The sequence below is a fragment of the Nuphar pumila genome, chromosome 2, assembly GCF_984573655.1.
Source record: "Nuphar pumila chromosome 2, dmNupPumi1.hap1.1, whole genome shotgun sequence".
Taxonomy (NCBI): Eukaryota; Viridiplantae; Streptophyta; class Magnoliopsida; order Nymphaeales; family Nymphaeaceae; genus Nuphar; species Nuphar pumila.
The window spans coordinates 20870050-20892288 of NC_143250.1; the positions used below are offsets into that span (position 1 = coordinate 20870050).

Genomic DNA, 22239 nt, shown 5'->3' on the forward strand with positions numbered 1-22239 from the left:
TTAGCCGTGAGCAAGATAAGTCAATTTATCGACAAACCTACAAAGACTCACTGGGATGCTGTAATGATGATTCTCAAATATCTAAAGTTCTCCCCTGGTAAAGGACTATGGTTTAAACAAAACCCATCCTTAGATGTTCTGCCTATTCATATACTGATTATGCAGGGTCGGTTGTTGACAGAAATTCCACAACTGAATTTTGTGTGTTTGTTGGAGGAAATTTGGTTACTTGGAGAAGTAAGAAACAAACTGTTGTTGCCAGGTCGAGCGCTGAGTCAGAATATCGGGCTATGGCTCAAACTGCTGGTGAGATGATGTGGGTTAAATCTGTGTTGACTGATCTTCAAGTGAAAGTCTCATTACCTATGGAGATAATATGTGATAATAGAGCTGCTACTTATATTGCTAATAACCTAGTATTTCATGAACGAACAAAGCATATTGAGGTGGATTGTCACTATGTACGTGACCTATTCCAGACTGGGTACATTTGCACCAAGCACATATCTTCAGAGAACCAAATTACTGATGTCTTTACAAAACCCTTAGCGAGTTCAAAATTTTTAAAATGTTCTAACAAACTGAGCATTATTGATATATATGCTCCAGCTTGAGGGGAAGTGTTGAGAAGCAGTCACCGTTGCATATGGGTAGTTTAGTAACTACTCAAGAGGTTAGGAGCATTATTGCAAATAAGGTGTTTTAGTCTAATCTCTCTATTTAAGTGAGATTAGACCTAATTAGCAATATACGATTCTTCTCTTCCTCTCTCTCTCTCTCTCTTTTTCTTTTCTGTTTTTAGGCAATCACCCTAGCCGACTTCAACAATATGCATGCAAAAATTTTCAGACATGATTAGATATGAATAAACTTGGATTTAAGCATCAAGAATGATAAATATATATATATATATGATATGCATGCTGGAATTTTCAGACATGTTGAAGAATGCATAAACTTGGATTTAAGAATCAAGAACGATAAACATAAATATGATATGCATGTTGGAATTTTCAGACATGTTTAGGGACACATAAACTTGGATTTAAGCATCAAGAACAGTAAAAATATATATGGTATGCATGCTGAAATTTTCAGACATGTTCATAGATGCAAAAATTCAGTTTTAAGCATCAAGAACACAAAAAATACATAGAATATGCATGCATAAATTTGCAGACATGTTCGTGGATATAAAAATTCAGTTTTAAGCATCAAGAACACCAAAAAAATATGGAATATGCATGCAAAAATTTACAGATATGTTCAGAGATGCAGAAAATAATTTTTAAGCATCAAGAACATAAAAAATACATAGTATATACATGCAGAAATTTGCGGACATATTCAGGGATGCAAAAAATCAATTTTAAATGTCAAGAACATAAAAAATACATAGTATATATATGCAAAAATTTGTAGATATGTTCAGAGATGCAGAAAATCAATTTTAAGCATCAAGAACATAAAAAATACATAATATATACAAGCAGAAATTTGCAGACATGTTTAGAGATGCAAAAAATTAATTTTAAGCATCAAGAACATAAAAATTAACAGTATATACTGTTAAAATATAGCTTGCGTATGGATCTGGATCCAGATCCATACGCATGGTATGTTAATGAAACACATGCTGTTTTACTCTCATTAATGGCATCCTTGTAATATCTCTGATATTACAAGGATAGTTGTATTTTTGCTGATTATATAATATGGTTAGGGCTTGGAGGTCGAGCATTGTGAGCCGCCCCAGCCATTGTTCTCTCTCTCTCTCTCGCCCTGTTTCCTGTTAATGCTATAGCAGATATGAAATCTGATATGGTATCAAAGCTCAGGCCATCCTGTGCGTGAAGACCTTCTGAAACAGCGTATCCTCTTTCAGCGTGAACAACAGCGTGATCTTCCCCAGCGTATCCTCTTCCAGCGTGAACAGCAGCGTGATCTTCCCCTTCTGAAACAGTGTACCCTCTTTCAGCGTGAACAGCAGAACTCCCTGTGCGTGAAGAAGTTCTGAAATATGCATAAATTTGCAGACATGTTTAGGGATGCAGAAAATCATTTTTTAAGCATCAAGAACATAAAAAATACATAGTATATACATGCATAAATTTTCAGATATGATTAGCCCTTAAACTCATATGATTTAAGACATACTAAACCCTTTTCTATCGAAAAGAGAGGAACCCATGCCTTGCTTTGCTGAAATATGTGAAAAGAATAGAAGAAGAAGAAGGTGATGCCCTTCTTTTTTTCTCTCTTTCTCTCTTTTTCCTCTCTCTCTCTCTCTCTTTCTTTTTCTCTCTTCTTTTTTCCTCTTTCCATCCCTCTCTTTCTCTCTCTAGGTGACGTTTTTATAGGGAAATGTTTTCCCTCCTTTATATAGTAAAAGTCCTCTACGTGGTGACACCCACTCCCCCTTCTAGATAATTTGTTTGGGGTAAAGTTCTACCAAAGGTAAAACTCTACCCTATCCTAACTTCTTCTAGAATATGTTATTTAGGGTAGACTCTATTATAACTACTATATATATATATGTTTTTTAAAGTTTTAAATTCTCTTTGTTTTAAATAAATTATGAATAAATTATGGGTCTGGGTTGGACCCACGGTCCAAATTCATATCCATATCCATTTGGATTTCAGTCCATTCAAGGGCAATAATCAATATGGATCCTGGACCAGGTCCAGATCCATATTGATGTCAACCTATATATATACCGGTCTAATCTGATCCAAGTGAAAAAGACCCAAAATAGAGGTCGGTCTAATTTGAAAAATGCATTTTCTGAACCAACCCATATCCAAAATCGCCAAACCAGATCCCCTACAAGATCTACATTCCATAACGGATCTAACTAGGGTCCTGGTTTTATGTAACTTGAATTTCGCCTGAATTTAATCCGATTTTAACTTAAATTGTGCTCAATTTTAAAAGTTAAAAATGAATAAAATTTACAGGTGTTACATATCATATATGGATCTCTTCAATGGGCCTTAGACCATGTCCAGACCCATATTAACGTTAGCCCATATTTATTATTTTCATTTTTTTTGACATTTTAAATATAATTATTTAATTAAAATTTGTATTTGTAAACTTGAAAATATCAAAAAAATTTAAGAAATATTACATCTCTACCCTCTTAAAAGAATTTCGTCCACGAAATTATAACGTAACGAATAAGTGTGGGTAATGTTCAAGCATATCGATCTTAGGCTCCCAGGTGCACTCATCCAGCCCATGATGTTGTCAACGCACCTTCACAAACGAAATCGTCCTACTCCAAGTATTTGCTCCTGGCGATCCACAATCTCCACCAGTCTCTCCTTCGTCGTCAAATCCGATTGTACTTCGACTGCCTCATACTAAATAACATGTGAGGGGTCTGGTACATACTTCCTTAATATCGAGACGTGAAAAACATTATGGATCTGAGAAAACTGAGGCGGAAGTTACTCGGTACGCTGACTCACCAACTCGCTCGAGGATCTCAAAATGTCCTATGTATCAAGGGCTAAGCTTCCTTTTTTTCTCGAACTTGAACACACTCTTCGTAGGCGATATCCGAACAAACACGTGATCGCCTACTGCAAAACTAAGCTCTCTAAGCCATTGATCGGCATAGTTCTTCTATCGGCTTTAGGCAGAATGAATCATCCGCACTTGGTCTGAATAGTGCTGGATCGCCTCTGGACACTCCACTGCTCTAACACCAACCTCGTCCCAACACACCGAGGATCTACAAGGTCTACCATAAAAAGCCATAGCAATACTGACATGGTAATTGTTGTTGTATGAAAACTCTGCAAGCTTCACATGTTTATCTCAATCTCCTGCCCAATCCAACGTACACACTCTTAACATGTCCTCAAGAGTTTGGATAGTACGCTCTGACTGTCCATAGGTCTACAGGTAAAACCTTGTGATGAACTTCAATTTGGTACCCAAGGCTTTCTGCAACTAGCTAAAAACGAGATGTAAAACGAAGATCTCGATCTGATACGATCGAAAGTGGCACCCTATGAAGTCTAACGATCTCGTCTATATACAAATCTATCAGGCTCTCCAAACTTTAACTCACCCTTATCGGCAGAAAGTGGACGCTCTTCGGCAGTTAGTCTATTATCACCTAGATGACATCATGCTGATGACGGATCCTCGATAAACCAACGATGAAGTCCATCGATATGTCATTCCACTTTCACTCAGGGATGTCTAAAGGTTGTAGCAATCCACTAGGTCTTTGGTGCTCAATCTTAACTTGCTGGCAAGTAAGACATCGAGACACAAACTCATCAACGTCCAGTTTCATCCCATTACACCAATATGTTCTTTGTAGATCTTTGAACATCTTGATGCTACTAGGATGAACAGAATACTTCGACCTGTGGGCCTAGTAGGAGCTGATTTTTCCTTTTTTATATATATACTATTTTGTAATATGGCTGATGGGGCAGCCCAACGATTGGGCTGCCCGCACTCACTCTTGCTCTTCTCTCTTGTATTATAAATAGAAGTCTTTCCCCCTTTGTATTATTAACGTTTTTCTAAGCATTTTATGTAACGCCCCAAATTTCAAACTTGCGAACCTTTTCAGAAAAACAGGCAAGAGACTAGAAATATCTCTTTTCTTCAGAGTTGTTTTATGAAATCAGCGGAAGATTTTTCTTTTGATAAATCATAAGGCAAGCTGACAACTTTGGGCACGTTAGCTAAAAGAACCAAAACTCACAAGATTCGGATATCCCAAGGAAAATCCGATACAAACCCATAGCGTCCAGGACGCGAGCTAAGAGCAGGAAGAAGAAGTCTTGAAGTCATCTTGCAATCGCGCAATCGCCCGTAGAGTACCTAATCATCACCTGTACCCATAGAATGGGTTAGTTTCGCGAAAAACTAGTAGGTGCACAAGAGAGACTAACAGGAAAATGAATTAAGTACATTTAATTCAGTAGGCTACGCAGTTTAAAGCAAGTAAGAAGTTCAAAGCAAGTAAGCAGTGCAACAGAACAACGCAACATACGATCCATTTGATCGTAAGCTGTGAACTACTACCCAACAAGTTTGTCCTCGTTCCTAGAACGAGGTTTCTGCATCTAATCACCACCAGGACATAGCTTGTCACTCACTACTTCTAACCAACGCTTTGTCCTGAACGACCTTAATCTATCCTCATCTCTCAAAGTCTTACGCGGCTAACCGTCACCGGTTATGACGCACTAAGGCGTTATACCTTCTCAGAAAAGCTCACCCTTCCGTAGAAGGTCCAAAACATGATCACTAACTCAAATTGCTAACGATCTGATTCTCACACCTGAGTCAAGCATGTAATCATGCTAAAACAGAAAGCCGAAACTATGAATTCATAGTTGGCAATCACAAACAATCTCAGAAGATCGTCACAGTTCACCAAAACTTTCTGTGGTAAGCAAAAACACAAGATCCACATCGGATCGCTCGGTCCGGGAGATATACGACCTGACAAGGAATTACCGCCCTAGAGGGTATACTCGGTCTTGGACCATACACTTCCTCACAGGAGTTCACCGTCTTTGCGGCTACCCGTTCGTGGACAGTGTACATCCTCACAAAGATTTTACCGCTCTAGCCGGGTCAACTGATCTTGATCATACATACCCCCACAGCGAACCCTTTGGGAAGCGGGTCCCCAACAAATGCCATATCCAATGAAATTCATTGCGATACACGCATCAACACAAATGACCGCTCTCAGAGTCGATAGCCACTAATACAAACAACAAGATGAACGCCGGATCACCTGGTCTGGAAAATGTATAACCTTACAAGGAATTCCGCACTAGATGGTATACCTGGTCTTGGACCATACACTTCCTCACAGGAGTTCACCGTCTTCGCGGCTACCCGTTCGTGGACAGTGTACATCCTCACAGAGAATCTACCACTCTAGTCGGGTACCTGGTCTTGATCATACACGCCCTCGCAGATAATCCTTTGGAGATCAGGTGCTCGACAAACACCCTACTCGGTGATACACGCATCTATACAATCGATTGCTCCGAACAGTTGACTGCTCTCGATGTCAGTAGCCACAATATGGGCACAAGCATGTATATCAGCAATATGCAGCGTATCACTCCACGCAGAAGCATAAAATCCTACGTATCGTATGATTGCTACAAGGAATATTGCAATCCTCAAATAGGCCCTCAAAGCATGTGTAAACGACACATGAGAACGCGCAGATATGGCAATTCAGTTGATTCTATGGGCGAAGGGTAACTAACTCTACCCGTCAGCCAAACAAAACAACTGAATAAGACAAGCACTCATAACAATGCTCGTAAAACATATAATTACCATAAAATGGCTCAGTTCATCGACAAGTAATTAAATTAATTGTAAGGCATAAACCATTATATCACAAGCCATTCATAAGCAATCATACGACAACAGTTATATCACAATATGTAAGCAACTTATAAGACAAGCGGCCACATCAATCCTAGTTGCCACCAGTTCGTAGATTACGAGCTGTATGCAATCACATCAATCATAAGAGATGCAAGCCAACAAGTGCTACGCTACAATAAGCACCAAACAGTTCGACCAAGGGATAAAGCAAGTCATATGCTAATATGTAGCAACTGGTATAATGCTATTATTATAAGCATTTAACTAGTATGAGAAACTCCTTATTACTCCGTAAAGAACTGCGTAAGCAGTTTAACCAACTAGAGTAACGCCTTGACAGGCGTGCACAGTTCAACGAGTAGCATACTGAACTATCGAGCAAGCAAGCGAATTAGTAGTGCAAGCGAAGCAGTAGTGCAAGTGAAACAGTAGTGCGAGTGAAGCAGTAGTGCAAGTGAATCAGTAGTGCAAGCGAATCCGTAGTGCAAGCGAATCTCACGACCCACGACCAGTGTGAACAGACCTTATGTTTCGATAATTACTGGCCTGCGGGTACGCGCAGGCAAAACGTAGAAACAAATGAGACTAGTTCGGGCGTCTGTTATTCTATGTATTTTCAATGACCCGAATAGCTAGTTGAGTCCGCTCCAAAGGGAACGACATTAGCCGAGAGAGGATTCCCCAGAGGCTGAAAAGCAGTGCCACGGATGCATCCAACTTCTGCAGAAGTGTTGAGCTAACTTGTGTAGCCTCTATCCCCTAACTCCAATGACTGGGGAGGACGGATCTTTGCCCGTGGGGTGGTTGTTAACAACCTGTCCATTGGAGTTTTTGTACTGATTTGTCCTCTCCCTTGACAGACAACCAGAAGCGAATGGGTGCGTTAGGGGTTGCTTAACTAACGACCCATTCTATGCTGTGGTCTTTAAACCACTCGAGCATCTTGCCTGTGAAGGCGAATGTGAGGTCATTTATGTGATTACAGCATTTTGCATTTTGCGTTGTTCAAGGTCGCACGACCGTCTCATCCGATCATCGCAGTACTAGACGTGTCGTGCACGACTACAAGTACTCTAGGATGAAGGGGGTATAGCTCCTCAATAGAAGCCTTAACAAGAGTGTTTCACAAAGATGTAAAGTTTATCAACTTTACTCTATCTTTTGAAACAACAGTACCTTGTGCCAACATTATGCATGTGATTATCTCGAATCACATCCGCTATCGGGGTATCTACATGCCTCGCATGACTCGATACCGGCCTCGATAGACGGGATACGGGTTTCTAAACAGGACACCCGCTAAGAAGTTCGCTCGAACCCCCAATTCGAGATCACCCGAGATATGCCAAAAAGGGCGAGCAGAACCGACCAGTCACATCCTTCCAAATGCTTCGATTTGGAGCAGTCTTTGATGCCTTTGCGCAGCTCCCTAAAATCTCAAGTCGACTCTGCAGGACTGCGCACACGAAGAGCCAGGATCCTTGCGAGGTATCCCTCTCCTTAAACGGAGGTGTATCGCCAGCTCCCAACTGAACTCTTGTCGCAAGAGTGAGTGATAGATGTCTCTTGCATCCTCCACGAGGATGCCTTTAAGGCATACGCAAAGAGCAAGAACCTGCACGTCATCTGCAAAAGCAAGGCAATACCAACACATATGCAAAAGCAAGAGCCTAGGCGCAACGGCAAAGTAAAGGCGGTAAGCAGAAGTGCAACGCAAATCCTCGCACAACGTGCAACGACAAGTAAAAACTGTAAGCAGGAGTGCAACGCAGAACCTTTGCACGATGCGCAACGGCAAAGTAAAGGAACTGTAAACAGGAGTGCAACACAAAACCTGTGCGGGATGCGCAACGACAAAGTAAAGGACAAGGATCGCGAAACCGCGTCCTTGAGTTAAATGCGTACTCGTATAAATATATATGATATATATATGCATATATATTTATTTAATTGTCCCTTTTAGTTAATTGAACTCAATTCAATTGTCCAAGTCTTCTGTGCAATCTTCCCCTACCTTTGGGAGTTGCAAGCTTGCTGGCGTCTGCGAGTGTAAGCGGTGGACGGCTTGGGTCGCGGAACGCGATCAGGATCCGTCGTATGAGCTGCAAAAATAACGATCTTAGCAAGCTACCACCAAAAAATAGAAGGTCAGGGGCACTGTGCACATGCGCACCTGCTATAAGCGCAAGAAGCAGGGGCAGGGGCTGCGAGCCCCTGCTGACTTGCTGTCAGCGGACTCCGAGGAGGCAGAGGGGTCGTGCCCTTGCCCGAAGAAGACAACGAGAAAGGCTTCGCCCTGCCTGCCAAGAGAGCAAGGAGGCGAGGCCCTTCCCTGCAAGCCACTAAGGGGGAGGCAAGAGGCCGCACCCTACATGCCGAATATGCAAAGAGGGCTAGGGGACTCGATCATCTGCCATCTCTGCAAAAGGACAACAACGACGACCCTGCTCTGTCCTGCAAAAAGAAACAAAGATAGGGGATGAGCCCCTGTTTGCCAAGCAGAACAAAACACAGGGAGGGCTCGACCCTCCCCTGAACAATAGAGGGAGGAAGGGGGGTCTCGGACCCTTCCCAGCGAAACACGAAAACAGGGAGGGGATTGACCCCTTCCCTACGCAATAAACAAGCAGGGAGGGGCTCAACCCCTCCCCCTGTATAAAAGACAAGCAGGGAGGGGCTCGACCCCTCCCCTAACATCAAGGGACCGAGGAGGGGGCTCGACCCTTCCTCCTGCATATTACGAAAGTAGAGGGGGGTTGAACCCTCCCCTGCATGACAAAAAGAGACAGGGAGGGCTCGACCCTCCCTGTGAAAAAGAAGGGACAGGGAGGGCTCGACCCTCCCTATGACCAAGAAGAGACAGGGAGGGCTCTCGACCCTCCCTGTGAACACAAAAGGGCAGGCAGGGGCCCCAAATTCCCTGCCAAAACCCTCCTCACAGGCGGCAGGGGTTTTACCCCTGCCGACCTGTCGGCTAAGTGGCAGGGGCTTGGCCCCTGCCGACTTACCTGAACCAAAGGCAGGTTGGGGAGGTTCTAGCAGGTTGAGGTCTCGTTCGTTAACGGAATTAACCAGACAAATCGCTCCACCAACTAAGAACGGCCATGCACCCCCACCCATAGAATCAAGAAAGAGCTCTCAGTCTGTCAATCCTTACTTAAGGGCACCACAGACCTGTTATTGCCTCTAACTTTCGTGTCCTAAACAGCCATAGTCCCTCTAAGAAGCTGGCTGTGGAGGAGTACCTCCACGTCGCTAGTTAGCAGGCTGCCGACGATGCGATCGTCGGAGCTCGGAGGCCGCCCGTCAACTTCGATCGCCGGCGTCTCCAATTGCAGGCGACAGCGAGAGAGAGACGCGGCAGAGGGGAGAGAAGGGGAGAAAGTGGCGAACGAAAGAGGGAAAAGAGGGGCGTACCTGGTGGTCGCCGACGGCGGCAGCGGAGGGAGGTCGCAAGTGGCGGCAGCGTCGGCATCGGCGTCGGGTTGATAGGGGTCTCCAGCGAGAGGGAGTGCAGAGCCGAGTCGGGGAGAGAGAACGAGAGAGGAAGAAAGGGGGGGCCCCCTGCCTCGCTGTCTTCAAAAGACACGGGAGGCGGTGCCTCCCTTTCGGGTCCTGGTCCGAATCCGACCCGAATCCAAGCTTAATTTTTTTTTTCAGTTTATTACATTTTAAGTGAAATATACATTTTTATTTGTGTTTGCCCGTAGTGGCTCTTATATGCACTTATAGTGCTTTTGTGATTGCTTTATCTTGGATAATGTATTGTCTATTGGTAGACTAGTGTTTGTCACTTCTTTTATATTCTTGGTAACCCTGGTTGGGTTCTTTATTGTATTTCCATTTGTTTCATTAAATGGTATTAGAGCCAAAGACTCATATTGGTTCATTTTCATAGGGTATGACTAAGTTTTTATGCTGGCTGTCACAGGCCTACCACAACCCTCCTCCTTTATCCGGGCTTGGGACCGGCAGTGTATAACTAATCATTAGGCGAAGGCCTAATGATGCTCCAGTTAGAAGGTTGGAGAAATGGGAAAATATATTAGTTAAAAGAGGTCCGGGTAGGCCTAGGAAGACTTGGATGAAGATGATAGGAAAGGATATGAATGCTTTGAACCTCACCGAGGACATGGCATTGGATAGAAATGATTGGAGGAAAAGGATTCATGTGGAAGACCCAAAATGAATTTCTTTTTTGGTTCATATCGCTGACCCCAATTGTTTTGGGATGAAGGCGTACTTGTTGTTGTTGTTGTTGTTGTTGTTGTTTGTTGTAGAGCCAAAGACTCTTGGGATTGTGTAAAGCTTCTCCAAAGTTAGTTGCAAAGCAAAAGTTTTTTCAAAGTTTGCGCTTCTCTCTATCAAGTTTGCCTTCATCAAAATGGGCAAAAAAGAATATTGACAGTGATTGCGTTCAAGTTAAACGACTCAAACTATTTGATGTGGGCCGCCACTATGGAGCATCATATTAAAGGCAAAAAATTATGGGGGTATGTGAGTGGTACCAAATATGAACCATAACTCATACTCACTAAAATGGATGGTGACAAAGTTAAAGATCTTAGTGATAAAGAAAGAGAGAAAGTACTCAAAGAATACTATATCAAGGTGAAAGATTGGGAAGTCGAAAATGCCCAAATCCTCTCTTGGTTCCTTAATAACATGAAACTCAAGATTGTGGCAAGTATAGTTAAGTTCAAAAAAGCATGTAAGACTTGGATTTTTCTCAAAAACATGTTCATGGAAAAAAATTTAACACAAAAATATTTTCTTCAAGAGAAAATTCAAAGCATTAAACAAGAAGATAAGAGTGAGGGATTATTATGGTACTCTTTCACCTCTTTGAGACGAGTTAGCATTGTTTGAGCCTAAGAGGGAAGACCCCTCTATTGAAATGAGGTCAAAACAACTTGCGGAGGAACACTTGTTTACTTTTTTATTCAGGTTGAGACCCGAGTTTGAGTAACTTAGGTTCACCATATTACATAGCACCACCACAACCTCTATTGATGATGCTCTTGGAGAGGTGCAGTAAGCCAAGACCCGACTTGGTATGACTAAAGGAAGTAAGGAGGTTCTCATCGTGTCAAGACTCGGCAACAATGTTAAAGCGTATAAACCTCATTTTTTTAAAAATAACGATGAAAGAAGGAGAGTTAATTTGCCACTTTTGCCAAGAGCCAGAACACATTAAACTGGAGTGTCCCAAGCTCAAAAAGAAGCTAGCAACCGTTGAAGAGACACCACCCAAAAAGGATGATGAAGCTATCATGAAATGAGGGGACTTTAAGGATTCTAGTTATCATCTAACAAAGGCATTACAATTGTACCTTAAGACTTCCTCCACATCTACTTACGGTGCCGCAATATCTACTTCCTCTCCTCCAGATACGCTTTCCTAGATTCTTGACTCTGGTGTCTCCTTTCACATGACTCCTTTAGAATCTCTCTTATCCGAATACACAAAACTTTTTTATAATTCTTGTGGAGGAAGTCTCCTTTCACATTATTATGGTACTCTTTCACCTCTTTGAGACGAGTTAGCATTGTTTGAGCCTAAGAGGGAAGACCCCTCTATTGAAATGAGGTCAAAACAACTTGCGGAGGAACACTTGTTTACTTTTTTATTCAGGTTGAGACCCGAGTTTGAGTAACTTAGGTTCACCATATTACATAGCACCACCACAACCTCTATTGATGATGCTCTTGGAGAGGTGCAGTAAGCCAAGACCCGACTTGGTATGACTAAAGGAAGTAAGGAGGTTCTCATCGTGTCAAGACTCGGCAACAATGTTAAAGCGTATAAACCTCATTTTTTTAAAAATAACGATGAAAGAAGGAGAGTTAATTTGCCACTTTTGCCAAGAGCCAGAACACATTAAACTGGAGTGTCCCAAGCTCAAAAAGAAGCTAGCAACCGTTGAAGAGACACCACCCAAAAAGGATGATGAAGCTATCATGAAATGAGGGGACTTTAAGGATTCTAGTTATCATCTAACAAAGGCATTACAATTGTACCTTAAGACTTCCTCCACATCTACTTACGGTGCCGCAATATCTACTTCCTCTCCTCCAGATACGCTTTCCTAGATTCTTGACTCTGGTGTCTCCTTTCACATGACTCCTTTAGAATCTCTCTTATCCGAATACACAAAACTTTTTTATAATTCTTGTATTTCTACGACCGACGAAACTAATTTAAAAATTAAAAGTATTGAAATTTCTTAAACATTTAAAAAAAAAATCATGTACCTAAAGTTAGAGTTGTTCCAAAACTCAACTTGAATTTATTATCAATTTCTCAAATTTTGGATTATGGGTATGAGGTCTCCTCATAAAAAAAATGTTGGGTGTGGGATCTTAGTTAGGGAAGCTGATTGGAGAAGGCTACAGGAGGAAAAATCTCTACTACATGAATTTTCTTTCGTTTTGTAAATTTGTTAAGAATGTATTGTTAGAAAAATGAAGAAAATTCCTTTTGGCTCTAGAACTTTTAACTTTACTAAAACTTTTAAACTTGTGCATTTGGATGCATGAGGACCGGCTCCGATCATGTCAAAAGGAGGGGCTTTCTTATTATGTTATATTTATTGATTATACAAGGTATACTTGGATCTATTTTCTTAGGCAAAATCCAATGTATTTTCATGTTTCAAAGAATTTCACAATATTGTGAAAAACGAATTTCAAACCAATATTGTTGTCTTTCTGTCGAACTCAGGTAGAGAATACTTGTCTAATGATTTAAAAAATTATTTGAAAAAAAAATGGGATTTAACATCAAAGATCTTGTCCTAATACTCCCCAACAAAATGGCTTAGCTGAGAGAAAGCATCGTAATCTCAAAAAATGTTCAAAAGAGGTTTTGGGTTGAAGGTGCCTTAAGTGTTGTATATCTTATCAATTGTATGCCTTCATCCCCTTTACAAAACATGTTCTTAATTGAAAAACTTTATCAATCTTCTCCAGATTTAAGTAGACTAAGAATTTTTTTATGAAAATGTTTTGTACTTATTGAAAAAGGAGATAAATTATTGCCCAAAGCCATTGAATGTGTGTTTCTTGGTTATGCTAATAACAAAAAAGGGTATAGATGTTATGATAAGAAAAATGGCAAATTATATGTTTTAAGAAATGTAAATTTTCTATAAAAAAAAATGGTTTTGATTTTGATAAGCTTAAGGATAATCTTGAGTACTCCTTTTTGTTTGATTTGTTGCCAAAGAAGGCTTCTGATGAAATTATACATGTTGATGATGATCTTGATGATATGCATATTGATGAATATGGTGTTCCTATGGAGGATACTATAATACTCAATTCTATCCTAGAAGAACTGTTGAACACCCTCCATGTGAATAGGTATTCACAAAACCAAAATTTAGGAGAAACTAGTGTTAGAAAATCTAGTAGAACCTCAAGATTTTAAAGGTTTGTGTCATATGAAACTTTTTCACCTAGATATAGAGCATGTCTTATGTCTATCCATTTTTTTATGAACCTTCAACCTACAACAAAGTTAAAGAAATTTCTGAATGGATTGATGCCATAAATCTAGAGCTAGGAGCCCTTGAGAAGGCCAAGACCTGAGAAATCAAACATTACCTATAGGCAAAAAGATTATAAGATATAGGTGAGTCAGGTGAGTCTATAAAGTCAAAACAAAAGGGAATGAATCATTAGAAAGATATAAGGTTAGGTTAGTAGCCAAAGGTTATTCCCAAGAGTATGGGATAGATTATGAAGAGACTTTTGCTTCTGTAACTCATATGACCAATGTTAGAACACTCGTTGTTTTAGCATCCATTAGAAAATGACCTATTTATCAGCTTAATGTCAAAAATGTCTTTTTGAATGGGAACCTAAATGAGATAGTATACATGGATCCTCTCAGTTTTGCGATCGAGAGAGAAAAAGTTCATTCGTTAAGAAAAGCTTCATATGAGCTTAAACAAGCCCCCAATAGTTGGTATGATCGATTTAGTGAAGTTATGCTAAACTTGGGTTATAAGTCTTGTTATACTAACACTGCATTTTTTGTCAAAGATACAGGTACTAACATTATTATACTTTTGTTATATGTTGATGATATGATCATAACATGAAGTAACAAAAGGGAGTTGATGAAATTAAAAAAAATCTTAAAAATCATTTTGATATGTGTGACATTGGTTTTTTAAGATATTTTTTAGGTATAGAAGTAACTTATTCACCTAGAGGATATATATTGTCTCAAATGAAGCTGGTTGTAGATGTTATTGTCAGATCTAGAATTTCTGATGATAAGCAGGTTGTCATGTTGGAGGTCGTGAATGCAAAATTAAGATTGGAAGATGGAAGTTCTCTGAAAGAACCAACTCTAAACCGGCAACTGATTGAATCTTTGACCTACTTATTTATTACAAGACCAGACATTGCTCATGATGTGCATTCAGTTAGTCAGATTCAGCATGCACCAACTACGATGCACACGAACGTTGTGTTAAGAATTGTCAGATATATCAAGAGTTCTATAACAAAAGGGTTGTTTTTATCCTCTTCTTCTTTATATTTAATTGCTTATATTGATGCAGATTGGAGAGGTAATCCTAATGACAGAGTCTCAACCACTAGTTTTTGTGTGGTTTTAGGAGACTCATTTCTTTAAGGTGTAAGAAACAATAGGTCTCTTTGTCATTCACCGAAGTTGAATATCAAGCCATGACAACAACCACTATAGAGATCATCTGGTTGAGGAGTATTCTCAAAGATATTGGATTAATCAATAGTCCTTCGAAGATATGCTGCGACAATAAGAGTTTTGTTTGCAAGGAACCACACCTTTCACGAACGAACCAAGCACATAAAGATGGACTACCACTATGTCAAAAAGGAATTTTTGCGAGGAACTATTGAATTGTCCTATGTAACTTTGGAATGTCAATTGATGAACTTTTTCACTTAGATCTTGCCCTCACCTCGTTTTGTATCTCTTAACAAACTTTTAGTGGTCATACCGTAAATTTGAGGGGGTGTTAAATTACGATATATATATATATATATATATATATATATATATATATATATATATATAAACTGAAATACCCATCAAAGGTATTTCAGTCTTTTAGTAGGGGCCGATTTTTCCTTTTTATTTTTCTTTTCTTTACTTTTTGTTTTTATATTATTTTGTAGTATGGTTGTTGGGGTAGCCTAACTAGTCATTGGGAGTCATAAATATGACTGTTGGGGGCAAGCCCAATGACTAGTTGGGCTGCCCCCACTCACTATTCCTCTTCTCTCTTGTATTATAAATAGGGGGCCGACCCCAATTGTTTGGGATGAAGGCGTTGTTGTTGTTGTTGTATATATATATATATATATATATATATATATATATATATATATATATATATATATATATATTATATTTGTGTTTGCCCATAGTGGCTCTTGTATGCACTTATAGCGCTTTTGTGATTGCTTTCTCTTGGATATTGTATTGTCCCTTGGTGGACTAGTGTTTGTGCACTTCCTTTGTATTCTTGGTAACCCTTGTTGGGTTCTTTATTGTATTTCCGCTTGTTTCATTCCATAAAGTTCACATGAAAAAAAGGCATTTTTTTGCATAGACTAAACCATTGTTTACACTTAAGGAGAATCAACCCTTTAGCTTATATATGTAAAGAATAAAATAAAAAAATTAAGTTGAACGCTTATACAACCAAATCATTAATAATAAACAACTAGAATTGCAGCATCTGCCACATAAAGACCACATTAGGTCCTTATTGCGACCAATAAACAAGAACGCTATTATTGTCCCAAAAAATACTGAAACTTCAACAGAGATTCAAGAATGAAATATCCGTTATTATAATGTTCACACAGCACACACAAATATGATAAAGGATGCGGTTAGACACACCTCATGGCGCAGAAGAGCACTTTTAGCACCCAAAGAAGCAATAATAGCATTGACAGCTTCTTCCCCTCCATGATTTCGAAGAGCAAATAAAGCAGAATATCGCTCATACATGCCTTCCTCTTCATTCAAAAGAACTTTCCTATGATACAAAAGGAAAAGGAATCAAACCATTAATATCAAAAAAGAAAAAGAAATTCCATGCACCGGGGAAGGGAAACATGCACCTATAATGTTTTACCTTAGCTGGTCTACAGAAGAACTATGAGATGATGGTAAAGCAGGATCAACTGACAGAAATGGTGATGCAACTTCTGAAGATCTCTCAGAACTGCTACTATTTGCCTGTTCTGCTATTCGACTTAGAGCAAGTTCACATGTTTCACGAACTTCCTCTGCAGGATCTGACACTAAACTTCTTCTCAAGATTGGGATGTTACTCTCCAAACCAATTGCTCCAAGAGCTTCAGCTGCCTGCACTTCAAGAAGTCAAATTATTCTTATAAAGCATAAATCTGGAAAACCCGTCTAATTATCCAAATCTATGAAATAGGAATTTTCTTTTTCTGTAGACATGGAATTAACAATAGAATCGAAGGAAAGGGTACCTCATGGCGTACAATAGGGTGAAGAGAAAGATCTTCAAGAACTTTCTCTAAAGCAGGAATAGCTTCCACATCTTGCATCTGACCCAATACAAATGCAGACTCATGAGCAAGCAGATTTGATGAATCCCTGGTTGCTGGAAACCCAGAAAAGCAATAAAGTTAGTACTTGACATAAAGATTGACAAGTTCAAGATGTGACTAAAGAAAGTCAAAACCAGAGTTTTTGGAATCTATTACTATGAATATTCCAATGCATAATAAAATGACAATACTCTAGCAGTGAAACATTGCTTGATGCAAAAAGATACAAACGTGCATCCATTCATAAGATATTTGAGTACAACTTTCCATTAAAAAATCAGTTGGTTGAACGATGAATGATGAATTCTTTGACTGAACAACTTTTTGTTTATCTACTAGGGATCATGATAAAGTTGATTATTTACGTAGATGGGCCAATTCATCAAAAGTGATGGTTCACATATGAAATAATCAATACACCTTAAATTTATGTTTCAATTATGCTTCAGGTTTTTTTCTTGTTTTTTAGTTTTAACTATTAGAATCTTATTATAAGTTCCTTACATCTTGTAGTATTTTTTTTTCTTTTTTAGTTTTTCAGTTTTGACATGTTCTTAACAGCAGTTACTGCCTTATACCTTGGATGACCCAAAGCTTTCACCTTAGCCATTTTCAACTAAAAGGTGCTTACCTAGAGATGAAGTAGAGCCTGAAAGACTGAAGGTGCTAAAAAAGGAAATTTCAAGAAGGCTATGCTCCTCATGTATGTGAGGCAAAGTCCTAGTAAATAACTAGAACTATTGATACACAAGCTAAATATAAGAATATCTACCTTCCTCCAAAAAGAAACTTGCAAAACCAACCCCATTCATAACTGCATCAAATACTCACCAATCAAAAGAATGAACTAGTTGAGCTAATCCTCGTATATCCATAATGAATACTTTTGCATAAGAGGCATAGGCCTCTTAATAGGTTTGAGGCATATGCTTCTTAAATACAGAAGTGCTGTGTGTAAGTTATGCACCCAAGGATGAAACATTTTTGGTTGTGATTTTCTTTTCTTTATTTGAGAGGAAGGAGGAAAAAAAACTTTATACGCATGAAAACAAACAAAAGAGTAGAAACTGACCAAGCTTATGAAAATTGATGGTGACATTGAAGAGAAGGATGAAGATCATGAATCATGAGTTGTAGAAAGTTGGCAACTTTACTAAGGATTGGGATTGGGTGGTTAAGTGTGTGGTCCATGATCAGAATTTCATACAAGTAAAGCAGACGCACGTGCTATCCATAGTTTTCATGTTGGTGTCTAAAACAAAATAAATACTCTACACAAGGACAATCCTCTTTATCCAACATGGTCACTCTTGGGGAGGTGGACTGAGACTGATAAATGCTTTTATTTCCTTTTAAGCTCTCCTATGCTAAACTAATGGTACTCTCTTCAATTATAATCTAAAAAGCGATATTTATTCCTTCAACCAAGTTCTCATGATCCTATATAGCATTGAGGAAGATTGTAATATGTTGCCTACTTGGTTAGATTCTTATAGATACATCCCATGTTAGCTATAGTGTGTGTAACAAAGAGGGTTTTGAGAAATATAATTGTGTAAAAGGGGGCCCTACTTGTCAATTGGTCATTAGATTAGGGGTGAAATGTAAAAGGCGTGACCCTTAAGTGGTTTCATTTGATATGGGGTGGAAGGATTTTTTTCATAAGGAAATAGAATGGAGGCTCTCCCCCTCGAAGTGGAGAATTCCCATCGCATGAACCGATTATCTTAACCCCCCTATCACCCCTCTTCACTATCTCTTTCCTCCAATTTCATCTCCCTCTGATTTTCACCTGATTTTGGCACTATCAATGGTATCAGAGCAGAGATCATGCACAAAAAAATGACAATCAAGGAAGTTCAGGAAGAACTCGAGGCGTTTCGCAAGGAACATGCTGAGTCGAAGACTCAGCAAGAACATATGCAAGAGATGATGCACCAGATGCAACTCTCAATGAAAAATTTTGTCGATCAAATGTCAATTCTGGCTCAAGTGTCTACGACCAAGCCAAGATCGGAACGGTGGGAGGATGAAGTAGCGTGGGCCACCAGACGATCATTCAATGAAGGGGAAGGAGCAGGGCGCGTGGCATTAACACCTTCAGGACGACATGCAAAAATCAATTTCCCTTGATTTGTAGGGGACAATCCGCTCAGCTGAGTTTTCCGAGAAGAGCAATATTTCCTTCATTACAAAACCCTGATGAGCAGAAGGTGGGGATCACGTCAATTTATTTGGAAGCAGCAATTCGCTGGTTCCGATGGTATGAAACACAATTGGGAACCCAGGATTGGGGAGCATTTGTGAAAGCCATCACCATCAGGTTTGGCCATTCTACTTATCAGAATTTTAATGTTTCCTTGTCGAAAATCAGACAGATGGGTACAATTGCCGAGTACCAGACCGAATTTGAAAACCTTAGCAATATGGTTTATGTAATGAAATGAGGATGTTCTCACAAAATACAACCCAATAGGGTTTATGCACAAGAGGCAATAGAGTCACTCACACAACCCAAATATGGGTTCAAACACAAAATCCACTATGGGCCAAGAGAGATAATTAAAAATAATATTTTATTGATGGAGAAATGCACAAAGGATGTATTACTTACAAGAGGGCCATTTAAAATCTTTCCTTTTTACTTAAGAAAGTAGGTTAAGGTAAGAAATCCTTATTCTTTGCTTGTTATTGAGTGTTTTTGGGAGAACATGGCATCAGAAGATCCGTCATGGCAATGGTGTACTAAAGTAATGAGTGAAAACCAATTAAGAATCAAATGCAACTATTGTCAAAATAGTTTTTCGGATGGTATCTTTCAGTTGAAGCATCATTTAGCCGGGACACATCATAATGTGCAAGCATGCACGTCAAGAAAATTGTTGGATGTCGTAAAATGACAATGTCGGCAATTACTTGATGATCTGAGAGGAAAAAGAGAATAAAGAGAGATGAATGAGGCAAAAATGAGGTATTCTGAGCTCTAGGGGATGTATATTACGAAGATGAGCTCCCTACTTCTAATACTACAACCCATAGCATAGGGTCAAAAGTAGAAAGTTTTGCAGCGAAGGGAAAAGGTGTGGCTGATGCAAGTAGTAGTGTCGCGGGCACAAAAATAAAAGATGAGGGAGAGAAAGAAGAGGAGAAGGAAGGAGTTCCTTAAGAGGAGGACCAGGAGGCAGAGCTAGAGGCTCTATGAGAATTTTTTTCTCTCCTATAACTGCCCCAGAGATGCAGCCTGACATTCGTACTATTATGACTCCTCAGCATTTAGTCGAGCAGGCAGATGTCAGAGTTGGGTGATGGTTTTATGATACCTACATTGCTTTTAATGCAACAAATTCCTTTCATTTTTGGCAAATGTCATAACCAGTATTAGGTCTGGATACAAGATGCCTTCATATCATGCCCTTAAAAGGAAAGATTTTACATGCTATTGTGAATGAAGTGAAGGCTTATTGTGATTAGATGAAACAATCATAGAGAGAGACTGGGTGTAGCATCATGGCAAATGGGTGGACAAATAGAAAGTCGAGAAACTTGATAAATTTTCTTGTTTATTGCCTTAAAGGAACTATGTTTTTAAATCAATTGATTTGTCTAATACGCCCAAGACAACAGATGTATTGTTGAGGGTTTTTTATCAAGTTATGGAAGAAGCTCAACCTCAAAACATTGTATAATTCATTACTGACAATACAACAAATTATAGGGCAGTAGGTAAAGAATTAACAAAAAATTTTGAGTCATTCTATTGGACCATGTATGCTGCTCATTGCATAGACCTCATGCTTGAAGACATTGGCAGCAAAGATGAGGTACATTAGACAGTTGAATGTTGCCAAAAAGTATAACTCTTGTGGTATATAATAGAGACATAAATGCTTCATCTTTGATTTTATATATGTAGTTTGTGAAATTCATCATTATTTCATGTGATATGATTTTTTTAAAATTTTACTAAATTTTTCTGATTTTTCTGATTTTTCTTGATTTTTTTGAATTTTCTATTAAAAATTTACGATATGATGTTACTATTGGGTCGACCAATATGGGTAACGATACACTACTTACAACCTTGATGCCCTTGACAATACCTACAAAATACACAAGAAACACATAAATGAGAAAATAAAAAAAAATAAGAGGACAGTCCTGCCCCAAATGGGCAGATCCTAATGACCAAAATATCCCTAAAGGGTATTATTACCTATTAGAAACACTTAAAAAATATATATACATATATATGTTATATATGTACATTACAATAATCTTTTAACACCCCTTACAAAACTCATGGTGTCATAACCGAGATTTTGCTAAGTAGAATCTTGAAGACGGAAGGGCTTTGGTGAAGAAGTCCGACAGTTGATACTCACATGGTACTACATATGGCAATGTAATGGTTTTCTTCAAGAATTCTTTTCTAACACAGTGACAATTCATTTCAATATGTTTGGTTCGCTCATGGAATATATGATTGTCTGTCACGTAGACTGCGCTTTTGTTGTCACAACACAATTTTGAAAGTTTTATACCATTTGAGTCTCGTCGAATGAGGTCAGGCCAATGTTGAAAGTGATTGGGTATTGATGTTGACTAGGAGGAGTTGACGGCTCTGAGGACTATTGTACAGGTTGCACCCTCTCATGAATCATTATCCGTCTGTATTGTTGCTTTGGTATGAACCTGCAATTGTTATTGGGTCTCATTGACCACTTTAATTGTATAGGAAAAAGAAAATGTTGGGCTTCAAGCAAGGGTAACACAATAGGTATCTAGTTCCCCTTCATGCCTTTCAAGCCCTTTTTAATTTTTAATGCCTTTGTGATGATTTTCTTTTTCAAAATTTTGCAGAAAGCTCCTAAGGACAAATACAAAGAGTCTTATACATCTACCCATGCACGGTTGTAGATAAGGGAGATGATAGACAAGCTGACAAACCAGTGGATTTGCGGATACGGTAGAGTCGCCCCAGCAGGGACTGCCTTCAGCATCACGCCATCTTTGCCAGCCTGTCGATAGGCTATCAGAGGGAGGCACTTGGACCAGGTGGTTTAGGATACAGAAGGACAGAGTTCTCCGCGCACCCTAGTCCTAGGATCCTTATGACTAGACTCTTGTATGCCTATGATGCATGATATGGCAATGAGACTCATGTTGATTGACATGTGACAGCAACGAATGATTGGTCATTTAGGGTTAAAGATTTTGTTCTTTTCTCGATTCTCAAAAATTTAGAAC

The 22239-nt window shown here is 39.3% G+C and overlaps 1 protein-coding gene across 2 annotated transcripts in view; it reads right to left on the reverse strand.

The window, feature by feature from the left end:
- LOC149844985 (deoxyhypusine hydroxylase-B-like) overlaps positions 1 to 22239 on the reverse strand; it is a 41157-nt gene that overhangs the window by 13894 nt on the left and 5024 nt on the right. For both annotated transcript variants that reach the window (XM_089997409.1, XM_089997407.1), the window contains exons 2-4: positions 16912 to 17045; positions 16545 to 16777; positions 16307 to 16445 (exon numbers count right to left, since the gene is read on the reverse strand). In XM_089997409.1, the coding sequence (XP_089853535.1) occupies positions 16307 to 16445; positions 16545 to 16777; positions 16912 to 17045 (506 nt within the window). The remainder of the gene's footprint in view (positions 1 to 16306; positions 16446 to 16544; positions 16778 to 16911; positions 17046 to 22239) is intronic.